At 57.0% G+C, this 12,007-nt stretch overlaps 4 protein-coding genes across 4 annotated transcripts; all 4 read right to left on the reverse strand.

Annotated features, from left to right (window-relative positions):
- Positions 1 to 349: 349 nt before the first annotated feature.
- SPSK_02488 (beta-lactamase family protein) lies at positions 350 to 1,788 on the reverse strand (the record flags this gene model as incomplete). The annotated part of the gene is made up of 2 exons (XM_016729357.1): positions 350 to 453; positions 528 to 1,788. The coding sequence occupies 2 exons, from the start codon at positions 1,786 to 1,788 to the stop codon at positions 350 to 352; spliced, it is 1,365 nt and encodes a 454-aa protein (XP_016589388.1).
- An 869-nt stretch (positions 1,789 to 2,657) lies between these two features.
- SPSK_02308 (uncharacterized protein) lies at positions 2,658 to 4,794 on the reverse strand (the record flags this gene model as incomplete). Its single annotated transcript, XM_016729180.1, has 2 exons — positions 2,658 to 2,805; positions 2,828 to 4,794. 2 exons carry the CDS (start codon positions 4,792 to 4,794, stop codon positions 2,658 to 2,660), a joined length of 2,115 nt encoding a protein of 704 aa, XP_016589389.1.
- Positions 4,795 to 5,717: 923 nt separating this feature from the next.
- Positions 5,718 to 7,241, reverse strand: SPSK_02458 (uncharacterized protein; the record flags this gene model as incomplete). The annotated part of the gene is made up of 1 exon (XM_016729329.1): positions 5,718 to 7,241. The coding sequence occupies one exon, from the start codon at positions 7,239 to 7,241 to the stop codon at positions 5,718 to 5,720; it is 1,524 nt and encodes a 507-aa protein (XP_016589390.1).
- A 1,824-nt stretch (positions 7,242 to 9,065) lies between these two features.
- SPSK_02441 (uncharacterized protein) lies at positions 9,066 to 10,664 on the reverse strand (the record flags this gene model as incomplete). The annotated part of the gene is made up of 1 exon (XM_016729313.1): positions 9,066 to 10,664. One exon carries the CDS (start codon positions 10,662 to 10,664, stop codon positions 9,066 to 9,068), a length of 1,599 nt encoding a protein of 532 aa, XP_016589391.1.
- Positions 10,665 to 12,007: the final 1,343 nt, after the last annotated feature.

Here is a 12,007-nt window from a genome sequence, read left to right on the forward strand (position 1 = left end):
GCTGTTGGGGCTTATTCTTGCCGTCAGGCTGGTAGGTAACTTAAGTATGCGCTGTAAGACAGGTTAAGACATGGGCGATCACCCAAGCGCCCGCTTCACCAAATGGGTGTGAATAAGGCCAACGTGATTGAAACCAACCTACTGACAACCACGAGATGGCGACGCGGGCGCTAGTTGCCAGACGCACCACGCGATCAAAGACATGTCTTGCCAATGCGACTTCCCCACGACCAATTTTGGGGATGACATTTGTTGTCGAAAAAGGGCATTTGTATATAAAGCCAAAAATATTCAAAAATATATTAAAAAATAGATAATTATTCCCAAGATATCCAAAGAGCTACTGCCATCATTCCTTTGTCCAGAAACTCGACGCCCATGCTGCGAGCGCCCTTGTTGGCGACGCTGGCTCATTGGTTTTTGTGGTTTCGGGATGAGCGCCCGGCTTCGAATCTGGTCCGTTGCAAAGGTGTCAGCAGAGCAAGGGAAATCACAATGTCGTACATGCTGGGGACGGCGCAACATACCAGTCTTTCCCTCCGTCTCCTCAACAATGGGGCCAAGGGTCTTTCCAGCGTCGAGGCTGTACCCCATCCGCCGGTAGACTTCCTTTTGGAATGCCACAATGCTCGGCACCCCGACCTTGTCCACGGCCGGCACCAACTGCGTCGCAAAGAACCCGCACACACCGGCCTTGCGGTCCACCCACCATAAAATGTGATACAGGCCGCTCCACATCAGCGCACCGTCCTGCAGGCCGGTCTTGGTCGTGCCGTCCACCAAGACACCGCCCAGCCCCCAGTCGTGCTCGCCCTTGTTGAGGATGCTGCGACAGATCCACACCGGGAGGTCGAGACACGCCTCCAGCGGTGGGTGCTGGTTCGGCGCGAGCTGCTTGCTAAACATGGCAGCCGTCGTTGTGGGTGCCAGCAGCTTGCCATCGTCGACGAGCAGCGAATACAGGACGGCACAAAAGTCGGCCACGGTGCAATGGACGCCTTCGCCACCCATGCAGACGTCTTCGCCGGCGTCGTTCTTCTCCGGGAAGACGGTGTCTGGGACAAACGACAAGGCGCCGGTCCACGGGCTGCGGGACGACATGCCGGCGAGGCGGCGGGCAAGGTCGGGGTTGCGCTGTGGGAAGAACGTCAAGCTCGATATGCCCAGCGGCTTGGCAATATGGCGTGCCATCCACTCTTCCAGGGAGCAGCCAGCCACGCGCTCCACAACACGGCCTGCCCACGTCACGCCGCTGCCGTACGTCCAGCCGTCGCCCGGATCGTGCAGCAGCGGGTGCGCCAGACGCGCCTCGAGGCTGCTGCCGCCGGCCACCTTCTCAGAGCGCCACCACCGGACACGCCACAGCGGCTGCCACTGCAGAAAATCGTAGCCGGCGCCCGACGTCTGATTGAGGAGGGACCGCAGCGTGATGGTCGCGGCCGGGTCGCGCGGCCGTGTGATTGGCTTGCCATACCAGGTGAAGCCCTCCAACACTTCGAGCGACGCCAGCTCGGGGACGTGCCCGGCCACGTCGTCGTCGAGTTTGAGGAGACCCTTCTCGACAGCTTGCAGGGCGGCGATGGTCGTCAGCAGTTTGGAAGACGAGGCGAGGCGGACGACCGTGTCCATGCTCATCGGCGGCCGCTGCGCCGGGTCTGGGTTCTCCAGGCTGGCAACGCCTAGCGCGCGGTTGTAGATGATGTTTCCGTTCTTGTCCTTGGCCCACAGGGCAACGCCCGATAGCCCGCCGCTTTCCACCGTCTTCTCAATGTACTCGTCGAAAGACATGGTCGGTGAGTGCGGCGACGTTGTGGTGTCAGTTGATGCCGTGTTGCATCGAAAGGATGTGAAAGATGAACATGCACGGGGAAAGACGATTTCATACGACAACGAACCGTTTTGCTCTCCAATCTGGTCGGCGAACCTGTTTCCTCGCCAGCCGCTTGTGACCTTTTGCCCATGTCGATTCGACATACCCAACCTGCAGCGTGGGCATGAACAATATGTGGCCAGCCATGTATGCATAAACACTACTCAATTCATGGATGACACAATTGTGCCGGGCATCCGGTTCGTATAATTACGCAGTTGACTTATTTGGGTAAGGTGACATATCGAGCCGGGATGCTGTGTCGTTGAATGTCTCTTGTCGAAACCTTATTCGAGCAAAAATAGAAGGTCGGTGCACTTCCCAATCAGCCTGCAGGTACAGCGATATTGCCAAGTTTATTTGACGGGATATTGGCCAGGTATCGTGGTACTTGACACCGCCGATTTTGCCGAGCCATTTGCTTTTTGCCTTGGCCTGGAGTCAAAGCTACTTAATCGAAGTGAACCCGACAGCTGGTATTTTGTTATGTTGTGTTTCCCTTAAAATGAAACATATGAGTCGCGAAATGACGCGGTGCTTCTATTTTGGGTTAATAGGACAGCCCAATAACGAAGCGAGAGGATCACAATGAAGCTTGCTTGCAAGTTCGTCTGTAAGTAAATTAAAGATATAGAGACGGGGCGATCAAAAGGGATATTAAAATATGTCCAAAAAAGCAAACAAGAAAGTGCACGTCTAGTTCAAAAAGGAGGCTGGCAACCGTCACTGTGTCAAGAATGCTAACCCAAAAAGACACGATGCAAAACGAAAGCAAAGTTAGTAGTAATTAGTTGTTGGCTTTGGAGCGCTTGCGGCGGTGTTTTCGCAGGCGCAGAATGTGGCGCCGCTGAATAAGCGATCTGCAATACCGCAGAATCATGTCGTACATCATGATGACGACGGTGAAGAAGATGACGGGACCGGCGATTTTCCAGCTGATGGGATGTCAGTACGAACGTGTCATCATGTCGTTTAACACAGGGGTGGACAACGCACAAGAAAGGAATACCGAGCTCGAGGTCGGCAAACCCGTCAAAGTTTTGGCCAAAGTAGCCGGTCAAGAAGGTCAGGGGAAGGAAGATGATGGTGACAATCGTGAGCTGTTTCATGCTTTCGTTTTGGTTCGCCGAGATCGTGTTGAAGATGAGGGAGATCATGTTCTCGGCTTGGCCGCGGATCTGGTCCAGTGACTCGGTGATGAGGACGCAGTGGTCCAGCACGTCGGCAAGGTACACGTAGGTTGTCGACGAGATGGTCACGCCGGTGGCTGGGTTCTGGAAATCGTCAATGGCTACGCTGTCCGTCTTATGGTCGCGCAGCGTGTTGATGAGGTTCATGACCGGATTGATGAAGCTGAGCACCTTGTTCATCTCGGTGATGGTAATGTACAGGCTCTTGGTGTGCCTCACGCTCGGGCTGGTGAGCACATCCAGCTCGAGGTCGGAAATCACATCGCCGTAGCACACCGTGACAGGGATGGCCAGGTCGACGATGGCGTCCAGAATGGCCTGGGTAATCAGAGACGCGTCGCAAGATCGCCGCAAGCTGGTGTCGGCCAAACGCAACCGCTTCAAGATGGGCTGCTCCACGTCTTGGGCAGAGAGTTCGAAAAAGGAAATGACAGTGTTGTCGTCGGTAATGAAGATGGACACCTGTTCCGCAGCCACGGCCAGATTCTTGGAGCTCAAAGCGGAGTGGCTTTCCATAAAGTCGGTGCGTGCATCGTTCGGCGAGGAGTGGTACCGCTGAAGTGTGCGAAAGGCATTGACGTGAGAGAGGTCCTCAGCATCCCGGATCGACGCCGTCCGTGGTACCGGTGGCCGTGGTCCACTTTCCACATTTCGCGCCGATGCCGCATATGTCGGTGCAGACGCGGCTGGCTGTCCTCTGCTCGCATCTCTGCTCCTGTGGTGTCGGCGGCCGAACATGCGTCGAAACCGCCGAGAAATACCGCTTTTGCGTGAGTGGCTGGACCGACCACTCTTGACACTCTCGCCGTTCTTATCGTCCGTGGTGTCGTCGCCGTCGTCGCTCTCACCGCTGTCGCTATCGCTGTCGTCGGAGCGGCTGATGCGGTTCTTGGAAAAGTCGAAATGCACGAGTTTTTGTAGCGTCAGGACCATAAAGATATGCGTCGTGTACCAATCGGCCTTGGTGCGGTTCCGTGTGTTGATCATGTCCTCAATGGCCAGCCTGTGCAGGCGCTTGTGGTTGCCCAGGATCTGGATGACGTCCCAGCTCAGGCCGTTGACGTTGATCCAGCGGCACTTCATGTGGCGCGGTTGGGGTACCGCCAGAAAGCCAGCCAGGGTCGCATTGTCCAGGCGCGTCGTCATAATGTCGTCCTGGCTGAAGTCGACGACGGTGATCTCGCTCGGCGACATCATGGTCGCCAGCGTCGCGCGCCCGCCATCGGGCTTGCTTGTGTCGATGCCCGGCTCGGAACCTGGCTGCCACCCAGGCCGCACGTCATACTCGGAAAAGTTGTCGACATTGCGAAAGGTCACAGCACGCTTTGTGCCTCGACGGCGTAGACCGCCACCCGGGGTGGTTGGCGACAAGAGGCTGCCTGGACCATCGACTGCGGACATGGCGCCGTGGACGGAGACATTCGGCTCGGACAGGGGCCGCCTGCCGTCTTGCCCCTGGGCCTGGCCTTGGCCGTAGCTCTGGCCGTGGCCATGACTGCTGGCGAGCTGCGCGTCGACAGACAGAGCCGGAGGCGCCGACAATGTGCTGGGCCCAGTCCCTGCTTCGGCGTAGTGGATATGGGGTTGCGACACGGCAGGCAGAGGAGGCGGCGCCGACGTGGGCGATAAACGTTGTGTGGGAGAAGCAGAAGCACGCTGTGTGCGTGTGTCTTCTTCGGCAGCTTCAATGGACAGCTCTGCGGCTGTGGAGGCAGATTCGGGCGGCGACGACATCGTCAGAAGCGGGTGAGGTCGAAGTTGACGTGTGACGTGCGCCAAGGCATGGGGATTTAGCGTGCGCGGGTGCCAGACGCGAAGGCGCGGAGGCGCGCAGGTTGAGACGGATGGACGATGGCAAGAAAGGGGCACAAAACAGAACAGAATCCAGGTGAAGCCAAAAAGTACAAGAAAATGTGCGAAACGCCGGATGCAAGGCAAGACCCAAGCAATCTAAGCTCGTGGGGTAAGAGCGATCGACGCGTGCGATAGTTGTGGGAAGGAGAGGACCAACTCAGCCACTAATGAAACTACGGCGTTACCCACGTATCCAGTGTACAATTGCCATCGACCGCGATCCAGGTTATAAAAAACGCGACTAGGGGCTGTGGCTGCTGAAACACGGCACCACTTATCTCAGACGTCAATGTTGTTTGTATTGGCTCAGCTTGTATTTCGTATACCGATTTGTTTATCGTGAAAAACGGGAAATCGGCAGGCGCAGTCAGTCTCACCTGCCACTTTTGCTCTTGCTGTTTCTAAACATGTATTTCGTAATTACACTGGAAATAGCAAGAGCTGACAGTTGGCGGGCGACAGAGCGCTATATTTAACCAAAACATTACGGAGAATTGTACGGGACTTTTTGTTTTTTTGTCTCTTTGACAGCCGTTATACAACAAGACCGGGAACCACGAACAAAAAAAGCATTAAAAAGAATTGGAAACAAAAAGACCGCAAGAATTTAATGCTATATGTACAGAGAAGGTAATGAGGTCGTCGCACAAGAAGCGCGCAATACAAATAATACACAGGACACGACGCGACCGTCAGATCGAATAGGCCATCGAAAGACGCGTCAGATCTCATCTCACATCGCTCCGCCCAGACCATGACATGGCCACGAATGGAGGCACGTGGGGGTGACCGTTGAGCAGACCTCAAGGGAAGACGGCAAACAGTTGCGCGCCGTTGGTCGGGCACGCCCCCGAAACCAGGCGCCCATTGTCTGCGCCCGGCAGAATGCACACCTTGCCGTTCTCGCCCGAGGGCGCCAAGGCAAAGCTGAAGGCGCCGATAAAGGGCACCAGCTGGTCCGCATTCGTCTGGCCCGTGCCGTCGGCGCGGCCGCCGCACGAAAAGAGGTTGACGGTGTCGTTGGCGGCGCGCCGGCCGTCGAAGCTGATGCAGCCGTTGGTCAGGGTGCTGACAATGAGGGCGGTGCCGGGCACGTCGTTGTGGGCGCCGGACGTCACGACGTCCCAGCGCTCGTTGGGCGTGCCGGAGCAGTCGACGAGCGAGACGGGGATGAGGTTTTCGCGGAAGTCGCCGGCGGTGGGATCGACAAAGAGACACTGGCCGTTGGGCGCGCGGATGGTGACGCTGGTCAAGTTGCGCTTCGCGGTGCTGTCGACAGGGTTGGCCTCGGCGGCAGCAGAGGGACTGAGGTTGCCGCCACGGGAGACGGGAACGGCGGAATCCGGCTGGGGGATGGCAGTGACCGTGCCCGTGACCGCAGCCGTGGCAGCCGACGAGGAGAGTGGGTCAGGGTTTGCAGCGCCGAGAGCGACACCGGCACCACTGCTGCTCGCCGTAGAGGCAGAGGCGGAGGCGGAGGCGGATGCTGTCACGGTCTTGATGACGGTACGTGTGCGGCCGGAGCAGGCCGAGGCGGTCTGCAAGGCAGACGGCAGGGTGCCTGGCGCAGCAATGCTAGACGTCGCTGCCAGTACGGCCGACGTGACGGACGAGTTTGAGGACGATGCTGCTGCTGCTGCTGCTGTTGTTGCTGGAGCCGACGCAGCAGCAGATGCAGAGGATGAAGCAGCCGAAGGCGCAACCCCGGCGGCCGCTCCCCCAAAGACAAACGACTGGTTCGCGTCGGCGGCGTCACACGTGGCAATGTCCACCACGTTGCCCTTGACAGTCAGACACGACCCGGGCTGGTTCTCGGGCTCCAAGGGAATGGGGCCCGTTTCGGTGCCGTTGAACGAGAAGAGCTGCGAGTTGGTCACAAGCCCGCCGCCGTCGGCCCGCCCGCCGCACGAGAAAAGCAGGACCTGGTTGCCGGCGGCACGGCGCGGGTCGAAATTGAGGCATGCATTGGTGAGGGTGCTGACAACGAGGGCCGCGTTGGCGACGTTGTTGTGCTTGCCGGCCGTGATGACGTCCCAGCCCTGGCCGTCGGTGGAGCCACAGGCGGCAACCTGGACGGGCGTCAGATTCTCGCGGAAGTCACCCGAGAGCTTGTCGACAAACAGGCAGCGGCCGTCGGCGGTGGTGATCTGCACGTTGGAAAAGGCGCGGGTGGCGGTGTCGTCGCGCTGCTGGGCCTCGGCGACTGCGGCAGCGTCGAGGGACGTGACGGTGCGTGGCAGAAGGGGTTCGGCAACGTGGGCATACTTGGCGGCGACAAGCGTGGTCCAGGAGACGGAAGCCGCCAGAAGAGCGAGTGCTCGCGTCATGATGGAGAGAGAAGGGGTGATGAAAAGGGGGCTCGCAGAGCAAAGAATGATATCAAGACGACGACGAAAGACGCTGGAAAGGAACGGAAGGGAGCGTTGAAAGAAAAGCAAAAGAAAGAACGGGAGCTCGCCCTAGGAAGAAATGAATGTAAAATCTCACGAAAAAGAAAGATGAGGTTGAAGAGACAAAGAGAGGGGGGAGCATCGTGAACACCTGGGTAGATGCAGTCGTTATATGTGTTTACACTCTCCAGTTTAGAATGCACCCTGTTCATCGTCAATTGAGCTGCTACATAAACGCCCCGCAGCTGCATGCCCTGGCGGCCAGTGAAACTCTACGATGTCCATTTCTGGGTTTTCTGCGGAGTTGTCTCGTGGTGCACGGAGTGCGTCCTCTTCAGCATTGCACAGGCGCTTCGAGGTTGACCACAGCCACAACGAATGAAGGTGCATCTTGTCAACGTAAGAAAAGAAAAAAAAATAACATAAAAAATCAGTTTACAGGGTTTAGTTGAGCCGCCAGTCCGACCTGACTCGTCTGACAGGAGGTTTTGTAATGTTGTGTTCCAAGCCTTTCCAAAAGCATGTAAGTGGAAACATTGGGAAACAGGCCCAACGGAGCGGTCGAGAGAGTTAGTCAGGTACAAAAGAGTAGATAATAATACGTGGTGAAATGCGCGGCGGTTCAGACGACCTTTGGGATGGCCAGGAGGCGCTGGGGTAGCAACTGTGCGCCTGAAACGGTCCATGTTGGAGAATTAGAGTTATTCAACCCCCTTCATCAGTGCAACCTTGTCACCGTGCATTTCATGCGACGCAGGAGGGACAGCACTGAGCTTGTCGTCTCAATCTGAAAGAAGGGACGAAAGCCAAAAAGACCAAAAATTAGGCCAAAAAATAATAAAAAATCTCCGGTATCCCGCAGTGCACCTTGCCATCCTACAGAGTAGTTAATCTCTTAAAAAATGCCCTCATATGACTCCTGCCCCTCGTTGTGTGTTTTGTATTCTGGCCCATTGGCCGCATTGAGAGCCCCTGACGGCCCTTAATCCTTGCTGAACATCAACGGGAGAAGCGCCGTGTACGGCGTGAATCCGGCGAGGATCAGTGATTTTCGAGGATGTGCAAAGAGTTTCGCTATTCTCCGAGTTGTGAAAAGAGGACGAGCGAATGGGAGAGATTGACATATTTACGAAATAGACGAAGAAGTCGAGTTGCATTGAACAAGTGGCAGTGTTGGTGTAGCATCTCAACCCGATGAAAGTCTCCTCGACGGTCGTGTCCTCTGACTTTATTTTATTTTCAAAGGCAACATATTCCCCTCGACCTTTTTCTCAGTCCTTATTTCAGGCTCAGAGGTATTCCCGACGAACTCTCCATAGCCATCGTCTTCCCTTTGTCTTCACTTCTTCGGCCAGAAATGTGGAATGTGGTGCGACACTACGTCCCTTTCGAGTTTCATGAGCCCCGGCCCAAGGGTATTGTGTCACGGACGTGAACCCTTGTTTATGAACTGACCTGCCAAAAACGGCCAGCGACGTCGTGCGCAAGACATTCCGCACCAGAAGCTCGCCGTCGCTGGCGAGCATCAGTCGTTTGGGGACGTGGCGTCAATTAATGTACTTTGTCTGTGGAACCATGCAGATAATTCCATTATGGATATTTATTTCTACGCACAATCTAGCAATGAACTACAGCTAGAGTATGAGTAACATATCCATATGATTTAGAAAATATAAATTGGCTACTTCAGTAACACTACAAGCGCTCACAAAAAGCGTCCCGATTCCTCATCCACATCCTCACCTACACCAACCCCTCAGACTACGCCGACTTCTTCTCAATGTACACGTCCAGACCCTCCTGGACAACGAAAAACGTGGCGTGCGCGTTCAGCGAGCGGTCTGGGTGCACAAGCGCGAAGCGGAAGTCGCGCAGCAGGCGCGGCAGCACCTTGTTGATCTCGAGCAGCGCCAGGTTGCGGCCGATGCAGACGTGTGCGCCGCCGCCAAACTGCACCATGTAGCGATCCATGCGGCGGGCGCGCTCCTCGTCCTCGGTCCAGCGCTCGGGGCGGAACACGTCGGCGTCCTCGCCAAAGGTCGCGCGGTCGCGGTGGATGACCCAGCCGTTGACGGCGACGTGGGTGCCGCCGGGGAAGAAGACGCCGTCCAGCTCAGCGCCCTCGGGCGGCACGACGCGGGTGATGTTGAGGCCGACGGCCGGGCGGACGCGCATGGCCTCGCGCAGGCAGGCCTGGAAGTAGGGCAGGCTCTGGCCCTCGGACCAGGACACGTTGCCGGCGGGCGGGATGGTGCCGTCGGCGACCGCGGCCTCGATCTCGGCCACGAGCTTGTTGTAGATGCGGCGGTCGTGCAGGACCAGCCAGAAAAACGACTGCATGGTCGAGGCCGTCGAGTCCGAGCCCGCAAAGATGGCGCCGTGCGCGACCGCAAACACGTCGCCCTCGCCAAACTTCTCCGGGTCCTTGAGGTGGCCCTTGATCAGACTGGCCAGCAGGTCCTGCCGCCCGTCGCCGCCGCGCCACTTGCCCTCGCTCTCCTTGTCAAACGGCTTGCGCCGGCCCAGCTCCTCAAGCGCCATGCGCGTAATGAGCGCGTTCTTGGTGTCCAGCGCGGGGATGTACTTCCACAGCGGGTTGCGCCGCAGCACGTAGTCCAGCTCGGGCACCTGGCCCACGATGCCGTTGTACCGCTGCGAGTCGTCAATCGTCTTGATGGCGCTCTCCACGTCGCGGCCCTGCTCCAGGAACCCGAAGCTGCGGCTGAAGGCCACTTCGCCCAGCACGTCAAACGCAAAGTAGTGCAGCCACGCGCCCAGGTCCACCTGCGGCCCGGCGGCGTCGTGTGCCTGCCCGTTGGCCTGCGTCGCCAGCTTGGCCACGAGCAGCTCGACTGCGTCGTTGATGAACGGGCTCAGCTGCTGCATCGCCGCCATGCTGTACGGCACGTTGGCCACCTTCTTTTTCTGCGCGTGCACGTGCTCGCGTACTTCGGTGAAAATGTCCGGGTTTTCGGGCGGCGGGAACACGCCGTAGAAGTTAGTCTTGTAAAAGTGCTTGCCCGCGCTCAGAATCAAGCGCGCCGCCTCGGGCGATGCAATCGACACCTCGTTGGGCGCGATGCGCACGATGCGGCCGTACTTGCGGTGCAGGTCGATGTGCTGCCATTGCGTGTTGGTGGACGCCGTGCTCAGCACCTTCCAGAGCCGCGAGACGGAGGCGAGCCAGGGACCGGGATACCTCCGCAGCGGTGAGGCGTAGCGTTTGTAGAGAAGCCGGCTGATGAAGAGGAGCGGCAGCAGCACCGGCCAGTGCGCGGCCCAGATGGCGACCAGCTGGCCCAGCACCAGACGCACTGGCGAGACGGTCTGCGAGTCGGAGGATTCGAATGTGACAGCCATCGCTGGGGAAGGGGGATGTATGACGTCGTTGAGGGCGTCTTTGAGAGCGTCGAGGGCGATGTCGAGAGAGGTGGTCTGACGAGATGATAGGACACTTGAAACGGAGCAAGGATGAGTGGATGAGACGATGAGAAAACGAAAAGGGGATGATCGGGCGTCGGCCCTCGATAAACTATGTGCGCTGTTGAAGCTCGATGCGGTGCCGACTGGCTTTGCCTGCCCATATACAAAATACAAAAGAGAAAGGAAATCGAGCAAAAGCAAAAGACAGCCTGACAAGCCGGTACAAGACGATAGAGGTGACTTCTCTTTTAAAAGACGACTCACTACGACCCGTCCACACAACCCCCTCTTTTGTCATTATTCTTGGTATATCTCCTCACCTACCTTGGTATCTTTCTGGTGCATTCTGACATGAATCCTCGTGTTGGTCGTCGCCCAGAAAAGCGGTGCACGTTGGTGTGTCGGCTCCTCCACCAACCATTCGCTCCCGAACCGATATGGCCATCGGCTGGATGGACAGGGGACCGTGACAGCCGTGTAAGTCCATTTGTGCACTAGCAACAGACTAATTGAAAGCCTCCCTGATATGGCCCACCTACCCCAACTTCCCGAAGGTTCAGCAAACCACCAAGACATACAGGAAACTGGGGATTTGGCTGATAAGGCCGGCCAACCAGACAAGTGCCGACTGCATCCAAGACGAAGGGGTCGTCCCATGCCAAAGACACCATTGAGAAAGAAATGGGGCAGGAGGAATCAGATAGTTGGGGCAATCCCCGCGGCTCTGCTGCACTTCTGGTTTTGCTTGACCTAGGTTGCAGCACAAATCCTTGAGCCAGTCTTTGGGCACTCAAAAACAGAGACGTGGTACAAAGAGCGCCGAATTTACTCTCATCGCGGATATAGAAACCTGTGCATCCATAACCGGCCAACGTACATGAATCCACAAAAAGACACAACAGGACATTCCCCAGCTCTTCGACAGTCTCGCTTGGTCAAAGATTGGTCAAGCATCTCCGCACTCCAAACTCGAACAATCGTCTGCATACCGTCCACATCGGTAGCTGGCCCAACAGGCCTTTGCCCCAAATGGAATGGAGAGTTTCAACAGTCAGATTGCTGTCAGCATTGCGACCCATGTCCAAGCCTTATGGTTTGGATACTGTGGGGAGTATCACCAAGACGGTTACGTCGCATCCTGTCTTCCACACGGGACAAAGGAGAAATAAGAGAAGTGTCACGGTTTCCGGGGTCCCGAGACACGGAAACGGAAATGGGACAACAAGTGCGTGAAGCGTACCATCGCGTGGTAGGTGCCAGAGAAACATCCCAAAACACGC

Source organism: Sporothrix schenckii, assembly GCF_000961545.1.
Source record: "Sporothrix schenckii 1099-18 chromosome Unknown Cont43, whole genome shotgun sequence".
In the NCBI taxonomy this organism is placed as follows: Eukaryota; Fungi; Ascomycota; class Sordariomycetes; order Ophiostomatales; family Ophiostomataceae; genus Sporothrix; species Sporothrix schenckii.